Source organism: Chlamydomonas reinhardtii, chromosome 7 (genome assembly GCF_000002595.2).
Source record: "Chlamydomonas reinhardtii strain CC-503 cw92 mt+ chromosome 7, whole genome shotgun sequence".
NCBI classification, from domain to species: domain Eukaryota; kingdom Viridiplantae; phylum Chlorophyta; class Chlorophyceae; order Chlamydomonadales; family Chlamydomonadaceae; genus Chlamydomonas; species Chlamydomonas reinhardtii.
In genome coordinates, this window is record NC_057010.1 from 4,774,115 (window position 1) to 4,790,783 (window position 16,669).

The following is a 16,669-nucleotide window of genomic DNA, read 5'->3' on the forward strand; positions in this document are numbered from 1 at the left end:
CATAGGCCCGCTCGGCAAGGCGCAGCGCTGTCGCGGCCCTTGGGCCTGCGGGTGCAGCCCATCACAATCCACAGGCTCAACGATTCATGTCATAGCGTAGGACATACGCAGAAAGCTGCACATCGTCGATCAGGCAAAAGACTAGCAGTACTTGTTTTGCGGCTGCAGCCAGCTGCAGCCATGGAATCTCGGAGCCTCGCAAAAGTCAAGCGGCTATGCAAACGGCTCGTTACTGGCCCTTATGACGAGGAATTCATAGCTGCGATGGAGAAATCTCTGAAACAGCACACAGAGGCCTCTTCCCAGAAGCCTCTTCCCCCTAATCCTAGGCTATGAGGTGGACCAAGAGCCCTAGTCCTCCTCCTACTGCTCCTTCTTCTCCTTCTTCTCCTCCTTCTCCTTCTTCTCCTCCTTCTCCTTCTTCTCCTGTTCCCGCTTCCACCGAGGAGGAGGTCCGGGAGCTGAAACTGGTGTATGAGGAGGAGGCCCGGGAGCTGAGGCGGGTGCACGAGGAGGCAGTTGGTGAGCTAAACCGGGTGCACGCGGAGGAGGTCTGCATGCTGAAGGAGAAGGTCGCCGAGCTGCAGCGGGAGCTCGAGTCGGAGTATGGGGACGAGGGGCCTGCGGAGGTGAGCTGGCTGTCGTAAGAAGGCGGTGAAAACCGCCGTGTCTAGGACAATGGACGATGGATGATGGACCTGGTCTCAGTCAGTTCGATTGGCGCGGCTCGTTGCTGGCCCGTATGACGAAGATATCGTAGCTGAGATAGATCAAGCTTACGAAAAGCATAGAGAGGCCTATGGGCGAGCAGGTCTTGCTCAGATTGAGGAATTCAGCCCCGGCTTTAGCCGAGACCTCGTGAGCGCGATTCATGTCAGTGCGCGCAACGCGGTGGATTCTGAGCTGCAGTGTGGAGTGGTCGAGACCATGCGCGTCTGCGTGAACGCGGTTCTGTTGCTGGATGAAGAGTCCACGGGGACGGTCGGCATCGCCCTTCTGCGCGGGGACATCCTGACCGTGCTAGCCCACGGCTTCGCGCGCGTGGCTGGCAGACTTGATGGCGACAGCGCCGGTGGCAGCAGCAGCGGGGCCGTTGGCGGCGGCAGCTACCGCGGAGGCGGCAGCGGCCCTGCCGCAAAGGCAGCAGAGCTGCTGCACCTGCAGCAGCAGGCCATGTGGGTTTTTTTCACCGTTCTGACACAAGTTACGGCCGCAGGCGTAAAGCCGTATGAGCGCGGCGTCGGCTCCGAGCTGGCCGCAGCGCTGGACCGCAGCGGGGTGCTGGAGCACGCCGCGGCGGCCCTGCTCCGGCTGGCGGCGCGTCTGCACGGCCTAGCTGCAGCACTGTCGGCGGCAGCACCGGCAGCGGCGACGGCGGCGGCGGCGGCGCGCGGTGCCGCGGCGCCAAACAGGCAGCGGCAACCACGAGCAGCGGGCACGGCAGCAGCGGCGGGTCAGGGCGCCGACGCCCACTCCGTTGTACTGCTGGTGTTGGAAGAGGCGTGGAAAATGCACCGACACGCGTCGGAGCGGCTTCTTGACGTCCTCGATTGCCTTCTGTCTGGGCCGCGAGGCGGATGGGAGGCCCTGTGTGCCAGCACCGACCGCTACCCCTCTCTCATCGAGCCGGTGCAGAGTGGCATCGCCGCTGGCCGGTGCGATGCCGATGCCGACGCGGCGGCGGCTGCAGCGGCAGCTGCGGCGGAGGAGACGCGGCGGCTGCTGTGCGGTCCCGCGGTGCAGCTGTTCCTGCTCGCATGCGTGGCGAGCGCCGGCGCGGACTCCATTGCCGCAAGGGCGCCGCCACCGGCGAACGCGGCAGCGGAGCCCCAGCCACAGCGGCGGCTCCAGTACCCTGCATGGCTGCCAGAAGCTCTCCGACTGCAATGGCCCGATGAGCCCTCGTCCACGCTCGTCCGCGCAATGTCAGTAGCAGCCCGGGCGCTGCAGGCGACGGTGATGGGTCGCGGCGGCGTGCTGCCATTCGCGCAGCCGCCGCACGGGCACCGGCCGGGCCAGAGCCCGCGGCCCCTGCTGCCGCACCCGTGTCCGTTCCCGTCGGCCGCAGTTCATGTGTACGACATCGCGGCCCGGACGTGCCACGCAGTCTTTGCCGGCGGTCATAAAATGGCGGCAGCGGCTGGAGCGATATCAGCAGGATTAGCAGCAGGAGCATCAACCGCCGCCGCAGCCGCGGCCGCAGATGCAGCAGCAGGCGGTGCAGGGAGCCACGGCATCCGCCGCATCAGCTTGAGCCCCGACTGCGTCCTGAAGCTGCTGCGCCTCCTGCTGCGGCTGCTGCCGGAGCTGCGGCCGCGTCAGGCGGCGGTGCGGCTGCCGGGACTGTGGCAGCTGGTGGTGGCGGCGCTGCCACTCCTGGTGGAAATGCCTGTAAATGCGAATCGGCAAGTCGACGCGTTTGGGCTTATCACCGAAGCAAGCTTGCTTATACGGCTGCGCCTGGATGCGGCCGGCGAGGTTCCGCCGCCGCCAGTCTTCCCGCCGCCGCCACCGCAGCGGCAGCCGCCGTTGGTCATGAGCGACACGGCGCCGGCTGCGGAGGAGCCGGAGGCGGCAGGCGTCGCGTGCTGCGGCTACAGCCTGCGCTGCGCGCTGGACGCGGGGCTGCTGCCGGTGCTGGAGCGGCTGCTGCGGCGGGCGGTGGGCGGCCTACCGCCGCACATGGCGGCCGCAGCCACCTTCGCGGCGTTTTGCTCCGCGGGGGGTGGGGAGCTGGGGGCGGATGCGGGGGCGGTGGCGATGGCAGCGGCGCTGGGCGCGGTGGGCGCGAGTGGCGCGCATAAAGTGTCAGAGGCCCTGTTGCTCGCCACACACGCCGCCTGCTCGGTCCTGCTAGAGTCGGGCGTGTTTCCGGCGGCGCTGGCGCACGGGGCGGTGGCGGAGCTGGTGCCGCTGCTGACGACGATCGGCTGCGTGCTGCGCTGCTTGTGGAACGCCGCTGGTAGACGCCTGGTGCAGCCAGCCTTCATGTCCTCAGACATGGACCTTCGCGCCGCAGGGGGTATCGCGGCCCGTCTGCCGGTGTCCGGGGCCTCGGCCGGGGGATGCTGGAAGCTGATCGTAGCGTCCCTTCTGAACCAAGTCATGGTAACACGTGGCATTGTCGCCGCCCAGCAGCAGCCTTCAGAGCAGCAGCGGGAGCAGCAGCCTCCAGCCTCGGAGGGCATAGCCGGCAGCGGCAGCAGCAGCGCCGCAGTCAACGCCGACGCCAGCGAGGCAAGCTGCTGCGACGACACGCCAGCTGCTGCCATGAACTCCTGGCTGCTGCCGGACCGCATCGACCCAGCCTGGCTGGCGGCGGCCGGCGGCGCGCCTCCCGCCGGCACCGCGGCGCGCGGGCAACAGGACGTGATGCATAACCTGCTCACCTTGTTGTGCGTGCCGTCGCTCTTCGCCGCGCCGGCAGAGCCGTGCCTGGCGTCACCAGTGGCCGCGCTCAACGCTGCCCTGGAGGCGGCTGGTGCCCAAGAGTACTTCTTTAAGTGCGTACTGCAGGCCTGGTTTGCCTTCCACGCCTCCGTTTCAAACGAAGTTGACGGGCAGGTGCCGGTAATGACCGGCCGCGCCAGCCGCCTCAGCGCGCCGGGCGGTGGTGGCAGCGGCGGTGGCGGCGGCGACGCGGGCTCGCTTACTGAGCAGCGGCTGCTGGCGAAGTTGTACCTGGAGGAGTGGTCGGTGCTTATGGAGGCGGCCATGGGCACCTACCTCCGGGGATTTGACGAAATCTTCAAGCACGTAAAGCGGGCCGCAGCCTGCAGCGGCAGTGCTGGTTCTGCTGCGGGCTCTGATGGTCTTGGGGAGGGGCGCGGTGGGCGCCAGGGGGCGCGTGGCTCAGGCAGCGACAGCGGATGTGGCAGCACGAGTGGAGGCAACGCCAGCGCCAGCAGCATCCGTGCCAGCCCCAGATCCAGCGCCGCCTCGGGCAGCGGTCCGCAGGACCCTCCGCTCGACGTGGGCGGCCCGCGTCGGCCGCTGAGTGACACCGAGCACGCGGTCGTGGCGCGCCGGGTGCTCGATCTGATGGAGGTGCAGTCGTTCTGCCTGGTGTGGTGCAGGATGGGCAGCGGCGTGTGGCTGTGCCCGCCAGACGCGCTGCCCTTCCTGTTTCTGCCGCCTTGGGCCTTGGCGTATCTGGAGCGCTGGGGCCCGCTGCACGAGCGGCCGTGGCTTCAGGGGCTGCTGCTGCCGGCGCCAGCAGGCGGCGTCGACAAATGGAGCATGCCCAATTACGAGGCGGCGGCGGCGGTGAGGGCAGCGGTGCACCCGCTGATGGCGGAGCAGGTGGCGCGCGGTCAGGACGCATTTAGCCAGCTTGTCCTGCGCATCCAGAAGCGCATCTTTGAGGAAAACTGGGAGGCACTGCGCTGGACGCCGGCGGCGCTGCGCCTGGCGTGCGATGCCCTGGAGGAGGACGCGGCGGCGGCGGCGGGCGCGGGCGCGGCAGCTGGGGATGGCGCCAGCGGCAGCGGCACTACCGCTGGTGCTAGCGACAGCGCTGCGGGTGGCGCGCAGAGCACGGCGGTGCCCACGATTTGTGGCAATCCGTTCTGTCGCAGCCTGGACGGCCCCAGCGCGCTGATTGCGCCCGGCGCGGGCAAGACCTGCTCGCGGTGCCGGCGGCTCACCTACTGCTGCGGCGCGTGTCAGCTGGAGCACTGGACGCAGGGGCGCCATCGCAAGGCCTGTCCCGAGCTGGTGAAACTGAATCAGATGCGTCAGGCTCGCGGCGCCACGCCGTTGTGAGTGTGGGGCAGGCAGGCATGTAGCGGTGGAGGGGTGGGGCTGTTGGGACCAGGTCCGGCGAGGCCGTTGTCGTCGTGACTGGTTTCGTGGACCGTGGTCATGGTTTCGGCAAGGACGATGGGGCACGGGCGCGACGTAGGCTTGGAGATAAGCGTGGGGCTGGTGGACCTGGTTGGCGGGGGCCTGTGTGCTAAGGGCGGGTGGCTGACTGCTGATTGCTGTGTGTGGATGGCTGTGGCAGTTGACGGCCGCTGGTGGAGTGAGGGCGGTGGGCGCAGCAGGCAGAGGGACTGAGTGACGGAGCCGGTGAGGGCCGGTGGCGGCCGCGCGGGTGCTGAAATGCAGGTGGCTCTGGCGGCGGCTGTGTCAGGCAGCAGCAGCAGCAAGCTGCGCGTATCGTGCAGCCTCGTGTGGCAAGGCACTGGATTGTACGTGTGTGTGAGCAGCAAAGTGGCGGTGCTGGATGGGTGCAGTAGGACACAGGTCTGGCCGGTGGCGTGTACAAATTGCATTAGTCATTGCTGGGCATAAATGGTGGAGTTGGATGGCGGTATGGGGTTGTTGGCTTTGATGTGACGTGGCCGTTGACACGCGCTAGCCCGATACTGCGACAATTGCGCTAGGCTGCTAGTTATGTGCGCCAGGAGCGCACGGCTGGGCTGAGGTCACACGCTGTGAAGCGTGAGGCGTATGTGCCTGTTTGTGCGGTAATGCGGTTTGCGTTGCGCCACTTCCGCGAAGGCAAGCACATCACACAGCAACTCGGACAGAGGCCCAGGAGGTTGGAAGGGGTTGCACCTGGCCACCCACGGGGCTGGCCTGCATTCTCACCCGCCCCCAAGGCTGCCCGTCCACGTGAGGAGGCAGGACGTCCGGACTGGCGCAAGGCCGCGACCTGATCTTGTGTTCTTTTATTTGTACCGATGAAGAGAGTATATGCGCCGGGAGCACAAGGCGAAGCGGCATGCGCACATCAAACAATACCAACGATTGATGTCATCACCGGAGCGACGTGTTCGATTTCTGGATACGATTTGTCTCATCTAATTGGCTCCTCTGCCGGACTGAAAATACGCCTATCAGTTTGAGGTCAGCCGCGACGCCAGGGCTTTTTTGTGCCCACCCTTTGCACATAGCCAGAAACCGCCTTCAGATGATGCTAGCTTCTTAATGTCACATAAAGATGCCGGAAACAAGGGCCACCAAGGCAGCGAGGCTCGCAGCGACTCAAGCGGGGGCGGGATGCCACCTGTCAGGCGATGGACCCTCGGCTGCCCAAACGCGTCCGGCGCCGCTGGGCGCTCTGTCAGTTCTGGGCCAGGACGCACAGAGCAGTCTGATGTCGGCTCTACGCAGCAGCGGCGTGCTGAAAGTGTTCCGCGCAGTCTCGAAGGACGCCCGCGACTTCGTCGACCACAACCTCAGGACGCTCCGCTTCACGCTGCGAATCGCGGACTACACCCCCGCAGCCGCTGCCGCCCCAAGCAGCTGTGGAGTCAGTGGTACTAGCAGCAGCAGCAACAGTGGCCGGGGCCTGGCGGCAGGTCGCGAGGCGCGCGCGGCCCGGCGGGGGCTGCTGCTGGGCGGTTGGCGGCGGCTGCTCGAACGCTGCCCCTTCGTCACCACCGTTCGCGTCACCATACACGTGCAAATCCGGCCGCCGCGCCCCGAGCTCTTCCGCAGCCGCAGTGGGCGTCGCGCAGACGGCGGGCTGGTCGCCGCGGCCGCCGCAGCCGCCGCAGCTGCTACTGCCGCCGCAGCCACCGCCGTGACGTCGACGCTAGCGGCGGCGCTGATGCCGCAAGAGCCTCGCGTGGTTGGCTCTGGCTCCGGCGCCGCCGCAGCGGTGACTCCGGCAGGTATGCGTGTGACATCGCTGACTCTGAAGCTGACGCCGACGGGGCCGGATGGCCTTAACGTCACCCACGGTGCCCGGGCAGCGGGACCACCCCTCCCGCGCACCGTGGTCCCGCTGACTCCCGTGTTCGCCGCCACCATCGCCTGCTCATTTCCGCATCTCAGCTCGCTGTCTTTCGTGGGCCTATGGCGTCTTCCTCCGGCGCCGCCAGCATCAGGGTTGGCACTGCCGGCAGGCGACGCAGCGGACGCAGCCGCGGCCGCCACGCAGCCGCAGCCTCGCGACCCTCAGCGGGAGGTGTACGCCGCATTGGCGCGGCTGCGGCGGCTGCGGCGGCTGCACATGGGCACCTATGACGGGCTGCAGCACATACGGCTGCTGGCGGAGCCACTGCCGGCAGCGGAGACCGTGGCGGCGGCGGATCCACTGGCGGCGCCGGCGGCGACGGAGCCAATGGCGGCACCGCCATTGGAAGAGCTGGAGTTGGGCGACCAGTTCGACGTTGACAGCCGCGGCGCTGACGTGGCGCTGCTGCTGGCGGAGGCGGAGGCGCTGGCAACGCTGCCGCACCTGTGGCGGCTGCGGCTGTACGAGCAGGCCCGCACGTGCATCAGCCTGGGCGTATTGCTCGGCGGGCGGCTGCCGCCGCGGCTGCGGGTGCTGGAGCTGGGGGCGCCCGCAGACCACTGGCCGTTGCTGGGCGAGTGCTGGTGCCGGCTTGACAAGGTGGTGGCGGGCGAGGAGGAGGAAGAGGAGGAGTATGAGGAGGAGCTGGTGAGAGGGACGGCACGGCAGGAGCAGCAGGCCTGGGAGAGGCGGCGCGGCCGGCGAGCTGCTGCCCGGGCGTGGAGCGAGGGAGGCGGTGGAGGCGGAGAGGTCGGCCCCGTGTGGGACATGCAGGTGCGCGCTGGGCGTAGTCAAGGAATTAAGTGAGCTTAGCCAGGAAGGTTGAGGTTGCGGGATGATGTTGATCTATCCTATTGCCTGCGCCTGCACCTGCACCCCAACCACGTCTGTTGTGCGACCCCGGATGCCAGGTACCGCACCGCACCGCACTGCACGCGCCTCTCCTCGCCTCCTCGCCTTCCGCCCCGTTCCCTTTCACCTGCCCCTCTCACCTTCGTTCTCTCTTCTGTCCTTGCCCCTCACACACAGTGGAACTACCACACAGGCATTGTGCTCGCCTCCACCTGCGCCGCGCTGGCGCGCTCCGGCGCCGTGCTCCGCCGCGTGCACTGCCCCTGCCTGCTACTGCGACACGAGGCGCCGATGCCAGGCGCACTGCTTGAGCCGCTAGAAGAGGTGCTGGGCGGCGCCGCGTCTTTGAGCGTGGCTCATGCCCACCTCATCGCCTCCCAAGGAGCAGGAGCAGGAGGACAGGGCACTAGCGCGGTAGGCCTGGCGGAGGCGCTGAACCGCGCGGCGGTGTTGCTGGGGCCGCCGGCAACGCTGCATTTCCACGCGCCCTGCACCGGCCCGCAGCTGCGGCGGCTGTTTGGCTTGGGAGCAGAAGTGCGGGAGGCTGGGGACCAGGACCATGGAGGAGCAGGAGCAGGAGCAGGGGCAGGAGCAGGGGCAGGGGCAGGAGCAGGAGCAGGAGCAGGAGCAGGAGCAGGAGCAGGAGCAGGAGCAGGAGCAGGAGAAGGCGCAGGAGCAGGAGCAGGAGCAGGGGCAGGGGCAGGCGCAGGGGCAGGAGCAGGCGCAGGCGCAGGCGCAGGCGCAGGCGCAGGGGCAGCTGACCCTGCTGCTGATGAGGAGGGTGCGTTGGGGGCGGCGGTGCGAGCTGGAATCACGGACATACGGTTCTACCAGGTGCGTGTGTGCTTGGATGCGTTCGCTCGCATCTCCGCGTGTGTTCCCCGGTTTCCCCCGTTTTCGTGTCTGCGTCTGCAAGCCGTGCACCTCCAAGTTTACGTTGCAAGCCGGTGACGGCAACGCCAGTGCATATTGCGTACGTGAGGGTCGGAGCTATTATTTGCGCGTCCCTACCTGCACATGCGCGCGCACAGGTGCCGGGCCTCACGCCTACCTTGCTGGTCGCCATCCTAGGCCGCCTGCCTGCCGTCACCCATGTCATGGCCTCCGCCAGGGGCTGTCGCGGCCTCAGCACCGCCGCGCACTGCCGCGAGCTGGTGCGCCGGCTGGTGGCGGCGCCGCCGGAGCTGCGGGCGCGGCCACTGCGGCTGGGAATGCCGGCTGCGTCGGATCGGGTGCAGGAGCCGGCCTGGGGGCCGATGGGGCGGAAGTCGAGGTGCGAGGAGGATGGGGGCGGCGGAGGACGGGGAGGCGAGGACGGGCGGAGCAGGCGGGACCGGGCACCGGGCGGTGCAGCTGCAGGGGCACAGCGTCGCGGTGGCGGCGACGGCGACGGCGATGGTGGGAGGGACGGGACGCAAGGCAAGGGATTGGCAGCGGCCGCGGACGGATCCGGGCCCGAAGGAGAGGGCTATGCGGCCCTTCGGCGGCTGAACCGAGAGCTGCGGCGCGGCGGCGTGGAAGCTCGGTTTCTAGCCACAGAGTTGTTTGTGGAGTGGAGGTAGCTGAGAAGGTTCACATCGCAAAGGTGGCGTTTTGGGCAAGTGGATAAGTTAGTCAAGGATGGCTTTGTCGCACGCTGGTAGCCACATGGAACGCAGTGCCGTAGTTGGCGTTATGCTGCAAGGTCGTGGGCGCGGCTGCGGTCTGCACTGGGGAGTGGCAAGGTTGGATGCAGAGTTTGCAAGATGGGAGCAGCCGGGTGGTGTTGTGGCGTGGTGCGAGCAGGCTGGCGCAGCCCAGGGCGGCAAGCCAAGAATGCAGGGCTCAGGCCACAGGCGATTGCAGGAACGGCGACACGATGATATGTATTGAGTTGGCGCACATGTGTGTGTGTGTGTGTGTGTGTGTGTGTGTGTGTGTGTGTGTGTGTGTGTGTGTGTGTGTGTGTGTGTGTGTGTGTGTGTGTGTGTGTGTGTGTGTGTGTGTGTGGTTGGCGGGATGGCTACTTAGTACTTTCCGTATCACGCGATGGTGAGGGTGTGCGATGGGACAGTGTCAAGGCAGGTTGGTGAAGTCCCGTGTGCAGCTGATCCCCAAACCCCAGCAGATGGCAAACAATTGATCATGGTGAGGGACGGGATGAGTCGGCTGTTGTATGTCTGCATTGCAGTTGGAGGCTTTTCGTCTCCCAGCTTGTACCACTTATTGACTCCTTACTGCCGTGTAGCGTTACAAACCGCCACGGCCCCAAACGACAATCCCAATCTCTCAAACCGACAATAGCCTCCACTCATGCCTCAAGCGGCCTAGCAACTCATTCGTGGCCCTCAGCGGCCTCCTACCTCCGGCCTCGCAGCTCCCGATAACCCCACCAAGTCCGCCGTGCCCGCCCCAGCCCGCCCGTGTTGAGGTTGCACTAGTGGCCGAAAGTGCTGCCAGTACTGGGTGTGTCGCATGTATGAAGTGCCTGATAGCAGCAGAGTCCAGACAACCACGCACGCCGCAGCGCCCACGGGTGCCACCACATTAATCCGCGGCGGCACCAGGGGGGGCGGGTGGGTTGTCACCGTCCCGGCAGAGGGACGATCCGAAATACAGTACAGAAGCACAACGGCAGATAAGGCGCCGTGTGCTCCTGACGCGTACAAGACCCAGCTCGGTTCGGCCCCATGCACAGGCACGTACCCGAGCGTCCTGCGCCGTGCGTGACTCTAACGCAACACGGCAGTTACGTCGCAATAACTAGACTTATCTCCACTGCGCTGCGATAAGTCAGCGCTTATTGACTCCTTACTGCCGTGTAGCGTTACAAACCGCCACGGCCCCAAACGATAATCCCAATCTCTCAAACCGACAATAGCCTCCACTCATGCCTCAAGCGGCCTAGCAACTCATTCGTGGCCCTCAGCGGCCTCCTACCTCCGGCCTCGCAGCTCCCGATACCCCACCAAGTCCGCCGTGCCCGCCCCAGCCCGCCCGTGTTGAGGTTGCACTAGTGGCCGAAAGTGCTGCCAGAGTTTGGTAGTAGTCCTCAACGCGGGGAGGTCATGGTGCGGGCGACGGCAGCCCTGGTGGCTGGGCTTGATTGGCTTCGCGTATGCAGCTCTTCTCGCAAAGCGCTCGGCCCAACGGCCGGTCACGCAAACCAAGGTGCGGTCGGCGGTGATGGCGGCGGCGTTCGTGCCCTTGCGCTACCGAAATCATGTGTCTCGAACACCGCGGAGCGCTCCGCCCATCGCCTTGCTTGCGCACGAACGTACGGTCCTAGTTGCACACTCGACAGCGGTCGATAGAACGAGCTTCGTGCTTGGGGATATTGGCTGCACGAGCAGCACCATCACATGGGGATGAGCGCCGCCGGAGGCGCCGCCGGCACCTGCTGCAGGCGGCGCAGGGCGACGCCAACGCGGGGCCTGACAGCGCCACACTCCGTCGGTCATGGGCGGTCAATGGTCACTACCAGAAGACAAGCAGCAATAGGAACACGACTGGCGTTGCAAGGGCCATGATACCAGACTCACAAACGTATCAGGTGCACCAATGGCCACGACAGAAACACACATGCATTGTCCCGCGTGCGCCAGCCACGCAGACGACGCCGGGGCGTTACAGGGAAACACATGCATCCTTGTTCAGGTGTGTGGCTTCTGGGCAGCTGTGGCCGTCCGTGTGCCTAGGAAAGGTAACAGTGCGTGTTGGCACGTGTTGGCACGAAGCACTGGAGACCTCGCTCGGTACTCTCTACCGGCCCCCAGGGCCATGCCATAACACGTGTTGACGTTGTAGGCTGCTCGGAACAACCTTGGGAATAATAACAACTTCGTGACTCGAAGCTGGGACAGACTAGCCAACATGAGCCACGCAGGAGAAGGCGCGAGGTGCAACACTAGAGCGGTTTTACGTACGCGAGTCACGCGCGGCAACCTGCCCTTCACCCGCGCCGTCGTGGTGTAGGATGCGGGCAGCCATGCCCAGCCGTGCAGCATGGCCACGAACACTAATTTCTTTCTTGCTAGCTAGGTGCCATGCTTGAGATTTGCAGTGTCTTGCATAAGAGTCACTACCAATCAAGCAGTAGGTACACCCATAGATAGCATCACCCCGGCGGACGCAGGACAGGCGCGCACGTGAATGCCTCCAAACGCCGCGGGGATGCATGCACACAATGTCCCGTACGTGCCGATACCGTACGCCACGGCGGCTGTGGGGTGTACCGTAATAGCAGGGAGGGCAACATGAAGGGTAACACCTCAGCAACCCCAGCAAGGCTGGCCTGGTCGAGCGGCGCGGAGGGGTGAAGGATACCCGGCACGCGTGGAACACGCAATGTATCTATAGTGATAGAAGGCGTAGTGATGGGAGGAAATAAGGAGCACTCGGGGCCGCGATGGCGGGTTGGATGCGCCACGGGCCCCGGCCCAGCCAAAGGGAGCGAACGCCGGGCGGAGCCGGTGGGTGAGCGACTCGAGGGACGTGCCAGTAGTGAACCCATCGCAGTGGCGGATGGGTCATCCAATGTGAGAGATGATACAGCCACGCCGGCAGCCAAACTCCGCACTCGCCCACGTACGGGCACGTTGTGGTACTGCTGTGAGGAGGCCGGGCTGAGTTGGGATGCCTGCCGACTGCCAAGCCCGCAGGGCACTGTCGGCCTGGCTACCCACATGTGAGCCTGTGTCGCCATACGCTCTTAATAGTAATGACATATAGCACACTGCTCCTAGCACTTCGGTGATAAGTAATTGCCCCGCCGGGTGAAGTAAGGCCGGGGCTGAAAGGAACCAAGGCTGGTTCCCTAGGCGTCCACTGGCGAGTGGGCAGGCGACACATTCAGTTGGCATTGACGTGCAGGGGTTCCTGTTGACGTGCGTTGCGGAACTAATGCGTACGTTGGCTTGGGTCTCTGGGTTCATGAGGCATTGACAGAACACGCTGCCCCTGCTATGGTTCTGACCAAGGAACATGTATGCATACATGTCCTGAAGGATTGGCAGGGAGCGTGCCGCACAGCACGCAAGCCGCGTGACTACGGTAAGCATGACGCCATAACGTGACACAGATGCCGGGCATGCCATACAGGCGGCCAACGCTACGGCACAAGCCAGCTTGACGCGTCCACAGATACATATGCGTCATGCGGTATTGTTATTGGCAATAGCATGCTGGCCGAACTGCACAAAACTCCACAATTCGGCACTTGGGCCTAGCGCACACATCGAATGCATATAGGTTGGCTTGGGGTGCGTCAGCCAAACTACAATGGTGATGCCGCGTGATAGTATGATGTGCGTGCGGACCTCAAGACGTACAGGGTGACGCATGATCACGTAAGCCCGCTCCGTTGTCAACACGAAGCAATAGCGAGGCGCAGGCTTGCCGTGCACGGCACACTCAAGGCGTATTGCGACAGGGCACGCAGCAGGGCACGCAACAAGTCGAAGCGTCCATAACGACAGGGCAGGCAGCATAATTGCATGCGGCACACGGGCAATATCGCAAGACACATGATGCGAGGCGCAAAGCCTGTTGCTGGCGGCACACACGCCGTATCCGAACGTGGCGCTCAGACCACACATTGTCCACAACGCAAAGGCATGTACAACGAAGGCACGTAAGCATTTCAATGCCGTCTATAATCCACAACGCAAGAGTGTGGAGCCCGTTGCTTGCGGCACACAGGTCGTATCATAAGGGCACGTATGCCATCTATTACCCAAAAGCAAGGGTGAGCTGTTGCTTGCGGCACACAGGTCACATCATACGGGCACGTATGCCGTGAATTGTCCATAAAACAAGGGTGCAGAGCCCGTTGCTTGCGGCGCACAGGCCGTATCATAAGAACACGTACGCGGCGCATTGTCCATGAAGCAAGGGCGCGGAGCCCGTTGCCTGCGGCACACAGGCCGTATCATGAGGGCACGTACGCCGTGAAGTGTCCATGAAGCAAGGGCGCGGAGCCCGTTGCCTGCGGCGCACAGGCCGTATTATGAGGGCACGTACGCCGTAAATTGTCCATGTAGCAAGGGCGCGGAGCCCGTTGCTTGCGGCGCACAGGCCGTATCGTAGGGGCACGTATGCCGTCCATTGTCCGTGAAGCAAGGGCGCGGAGCCCGTTGCCTGCGGCACACAGGCCGTATCATAAGGGCACGTATGCCGTCCATTGTCCATAAAGCAAGGGCGCGGAGCCCGTTGCTTGCGGCGCACAGGCCGTATCATAAGGGCACGTATGCCGTCCATTGTCCATAAAGCAAGGGCGCGGAGCCCATTGCTTGCGGCACACAGGCCGTATCATAAGGGCACGTATGCCGTCCATTGTCCATAAAGCAAGGGCGCGGAGCCCGTTGCTTGCGGCGCACAGGCCGTATCATAAGGGCACGTATGCCGTCCATTGTCCATAAAGCAAGGGCGCGGAGCCCATTGCTTGCGGCACACAGGCCGTATCATAAGGGCACGTATGCCATCCATTGTCCATAAGGCAAGGGCGCAAAGCCCGTTGCTTGCGGCGCACAGGCCGGATCCCAACGGCACACACGCCCTTTCCCCAAGGGCACGCGGGCCCTGCGGCCTGGATAGGCAGACAGGAGAAGTACCGCGCCAAAAGCCCTGAGGTCTTGGGGAGGTGGGGGTGGCACGATGGAAGATGAAAGGTATTGCACAAAGCTGTGAACTGTAAAGCGACGGGTAGACACGAAGGCACGGCAAGCAGGACCGCGCATGGCAAGCAAGTAGCCCGCCCGCACAGCTGTGCATGCCCTTTTGCTTTCAGTGACTTGCCGAACGCCTTGTCCGCAACGCTTCGCGCGCCTTTGCTCCGCTTGAAAGCTCCGCTCTGCTCCGATTTGCTCCCGAATGCGGCCCCCGAACCAAAGCGTGGTCCAAAGCGCCAGAGAAGCGTCGAAGGGCATTCCCTTACGATCAGAGAGCGAGCGTGATCAAGCTAAGGGGTTCCATTGAGCAGGATCGCGCAACAAAGCGCTGCAACTCCGTCTGAGTGTATATTAAACGCTTATTCGGTCCAGACATGGTAAAGTATAGTTAGAACCAGGTATAGGATTGCAAAGAAAGTCCAGAAATGTAGGGAACGTTTAAGTGCGACACACTGAGGTCACCGTCCCGGCAGAGGGACGATCCGAAATACAGTACAGAAGCACAACGGCAGATAAGGCGCCGTGTGCTCCTGACGCGTACAAGACCCAGCTCGGTTCGGCCCCATGCACAGGCACGTACCCGAGCGTCCTGCGCCGTGCGTGACTCTAACGCAACACGGCAGTTACGTCGCAATAACTAGACTTATCTCCACTGCGCTGCGATAAGTCAGCGCTTATTGACTCCTTACTGCCGTGTAGCGTTACAAACCGCCACGGCCCCAAACGATAATCCCAATCTCTCAAACCGACAATAGCCTCCACTCATGCCTCAAGCGGCCTAGCAACTCATTCGTGGCCCTCAGCGGCCTCCTACCTCCGGCCTCGCAGCTCCCGATACCCCACCAAGTCCGCCGTGCCCGCCCCAGCCCGCCCGTGTTGAGGTTGCACTAGTGGCCGAAAGTGCTGCCAGTACTGGGTGTGTCGCATGTATGAAGTGCCTGATAGCAGCAGAGTCCAGACAACCACGCACGCCGCAGCGCCCACGGGTGCCACCACATTAATCCGCGGCGGCACCAGGGGGGGCGGGTGGGTTGTCACCGTCCCGGCAGAGGGACGATCCGAAATACAGTACAGAAGCACAACGGCAGATAAGGCGCCGTGTGCTCCTGACGCGTACAAGACCCAGCTCGGTTCGGCCCCATGCACAGGCACGTACCCGAGCGTCCTGCGCCGTGCGTGACTCTAACGCAACACGGCAGTTACGTCGCAATAACTAGACTTATCTCCACTGCGCTGCGATAAGTCAGCGCTTATTGACTCCTTACTGCCGTGTAGCGTTACAAACCGCCACGGCCCCAAACGACAATCCCAATCTCTCAAACCGACAATAGCCTCCACTCATGCCTCAAGCGGCCTAGCAACTCATTCGTGGCCCTCAGCGGCCTCCTACCTCCGGCCTCGCAGCTCCCGATAACCCCACCAAGTCCGCCGTGCCCGCCCCAGCCCGCCCGTGTTGAGGTTGCACTAGTGGCCGAAAGTGCTGCCAGAGTTTGGTAGTAGTCCTCAACGCCGGGAGGTCATGGTGCGGGCGACGGCAGCCCTGGTGGCTGGGCTTGATTGGCTTCGCGTATGCAGCTCTTCTCGCAAAGCGCTTGGCCCAACGGCCGGTCATGCAAACCAAGGTGCGGTCGGCGGTGATGGCGGTGGCGTTCGTGCCCTTGCGCTACCGAAATCATGTGTCTCGAACACCGCGGAGCGCTCCGCCCATCGCCTAGCTTGCGCACGAACGTACGGTCCTAGTTGCACACTCAACAGCGGTCAATAGAACGAGCTTCGTGCTTGGGGATATTGGCTGCACGAGCAGCACCATCACGCGGGGATGAGCGCCGCCGGAGGCGCCGCCGGCACCTGCTGCAGGCGCAGGGCGACGCCAACGCGGGGCCTGACAGCGCCACACTCCGTCGGTCATGGGCGGCCAATGGTCACTACCAGAAGACAAGCAGCAATAGGAACACGACTGGCTTTGCAAGGGCCATGATACCAGACTCACAAACGTATCAGGTGCACCAATGGCCACGACAGAAACACACATGCGTTATCCCGCGTGCGCCAGCCATGCAGACGACGCCGGGGCGTTACAGGGAAACACATGCATCCTTGTTCAGGTGTGTGGCTTGTGGGCAGCTGTGGCCGTCCGTGTGCCCAGGAAAGGTAACAGTGCGTGTTGGCACGTGTTGGCACGAACCACTGGAGACCTCGGTACTCTCTACCGGCCCCCAGGGCCATGCCATAACACGTGTTGACGTTGTAGGCTGCTCGGAACAACCTTGGGAATAATAACAACGTCGTGACTCGAAGCTGGGACAGGCTAGCCAACATGCGCCACGCAGGAGAAGGCGCGAGTTGCAACACTAGAGCGGTTTTACGTACGCGAGTCACGCGCGGCAACCTGCCCTTCGTTCACCCGCGCCGTCGTGGTGTA

General features: G+C 64.2%; 2 protein-coding genes across 2 annotated transcripts; both read left to right on the plus strand.

Moving 5' to 3' along the window:
* The first annotated feature begins 21 nt into the window (after positions 1 to 21).
* On the plus strand, positions 22 to 5,793 carry CHLRE_07g345550v5 (uncharacterized protein). Its single transcript, XM_043064451.1, has 2 exons — positions 22 to 629; positions 910 to 5,793. Exons 1-2 carry the CDS (start codon positions 333 to 335, stop codon positions 4,762 to 4,764), a joined length of 4,152 nt encoding a protein of 1,383 aa, XP_042923019.1. The 5' UTR covers positions 22 to 332; the 3' UTR covers positions 4,765 to 5,793.
* Positions 5,794 to 5,841: 48 nt separating this feature from the next.
* On the plus strand, positions 5,842 to 9,813 carry CHLRE_07g345600v5 (uncharacterized protein). Its single transcript, XM_043064452.1, has 3 exons — positions 5,842 to 7,522; positions 7,778 to 8,434; positions 8,632 to 9,813. The coding sequence occupies exons 1-3, from the start codon at positions 5,948 to 5,950 to the stop codon at positions 9,160 to 9,162; spliced, it is 2,763 nt and encodes a 920-aa protein (XP_042923020.1). The 5' UTR covers positions 5,842 to 5,947; the 3' UTR covers positions 9,163 to 9,813.
* The last annotated feature ends 6,856 nt before the right edge of the window (positions 9,814 to 16,669 follow it).

Bases quoted from the DNA above. Each gene is read 5' to 3' on its own strand.
- CHLRE_07g345550v5 (XM_043064451.1), top strand. From the start codon at position 333: ATGAGGTGGACCAAGAGCCCTAGTCCTCCTCCTACTGCTCCTTCTTCT. The intron at 630-909 runs GTGAGCTGGCTG...TCTGAGCTGCAG, and splicing joins GGGACGAGGGGCCTGCGGAG to TGTGGAGTGGTCGAGACCAT.
- CHLRE_07g345600v5 (XM_043064452.1), top strand. From the start codon at position 5,948: ATGCCGGAAACAAGGGCCACCAAGGCAGCGAGGCTCGCAGCGACTCAA. The intron at 7,523-7,777 runs GTGCGCGCTGGG...CCTCACACACAG, and splicing joins GCCCCGTGTGGGACATGCAG to TGGAACTACCACACAGGCAT. The intron at 8,435-8,631 runs GTGCGTGTGTGC...GCGCGCGCACAG, and splicing joins CGGACATACGGTTCTACCAG to GTGCCGGGCCTCACGCCTAC.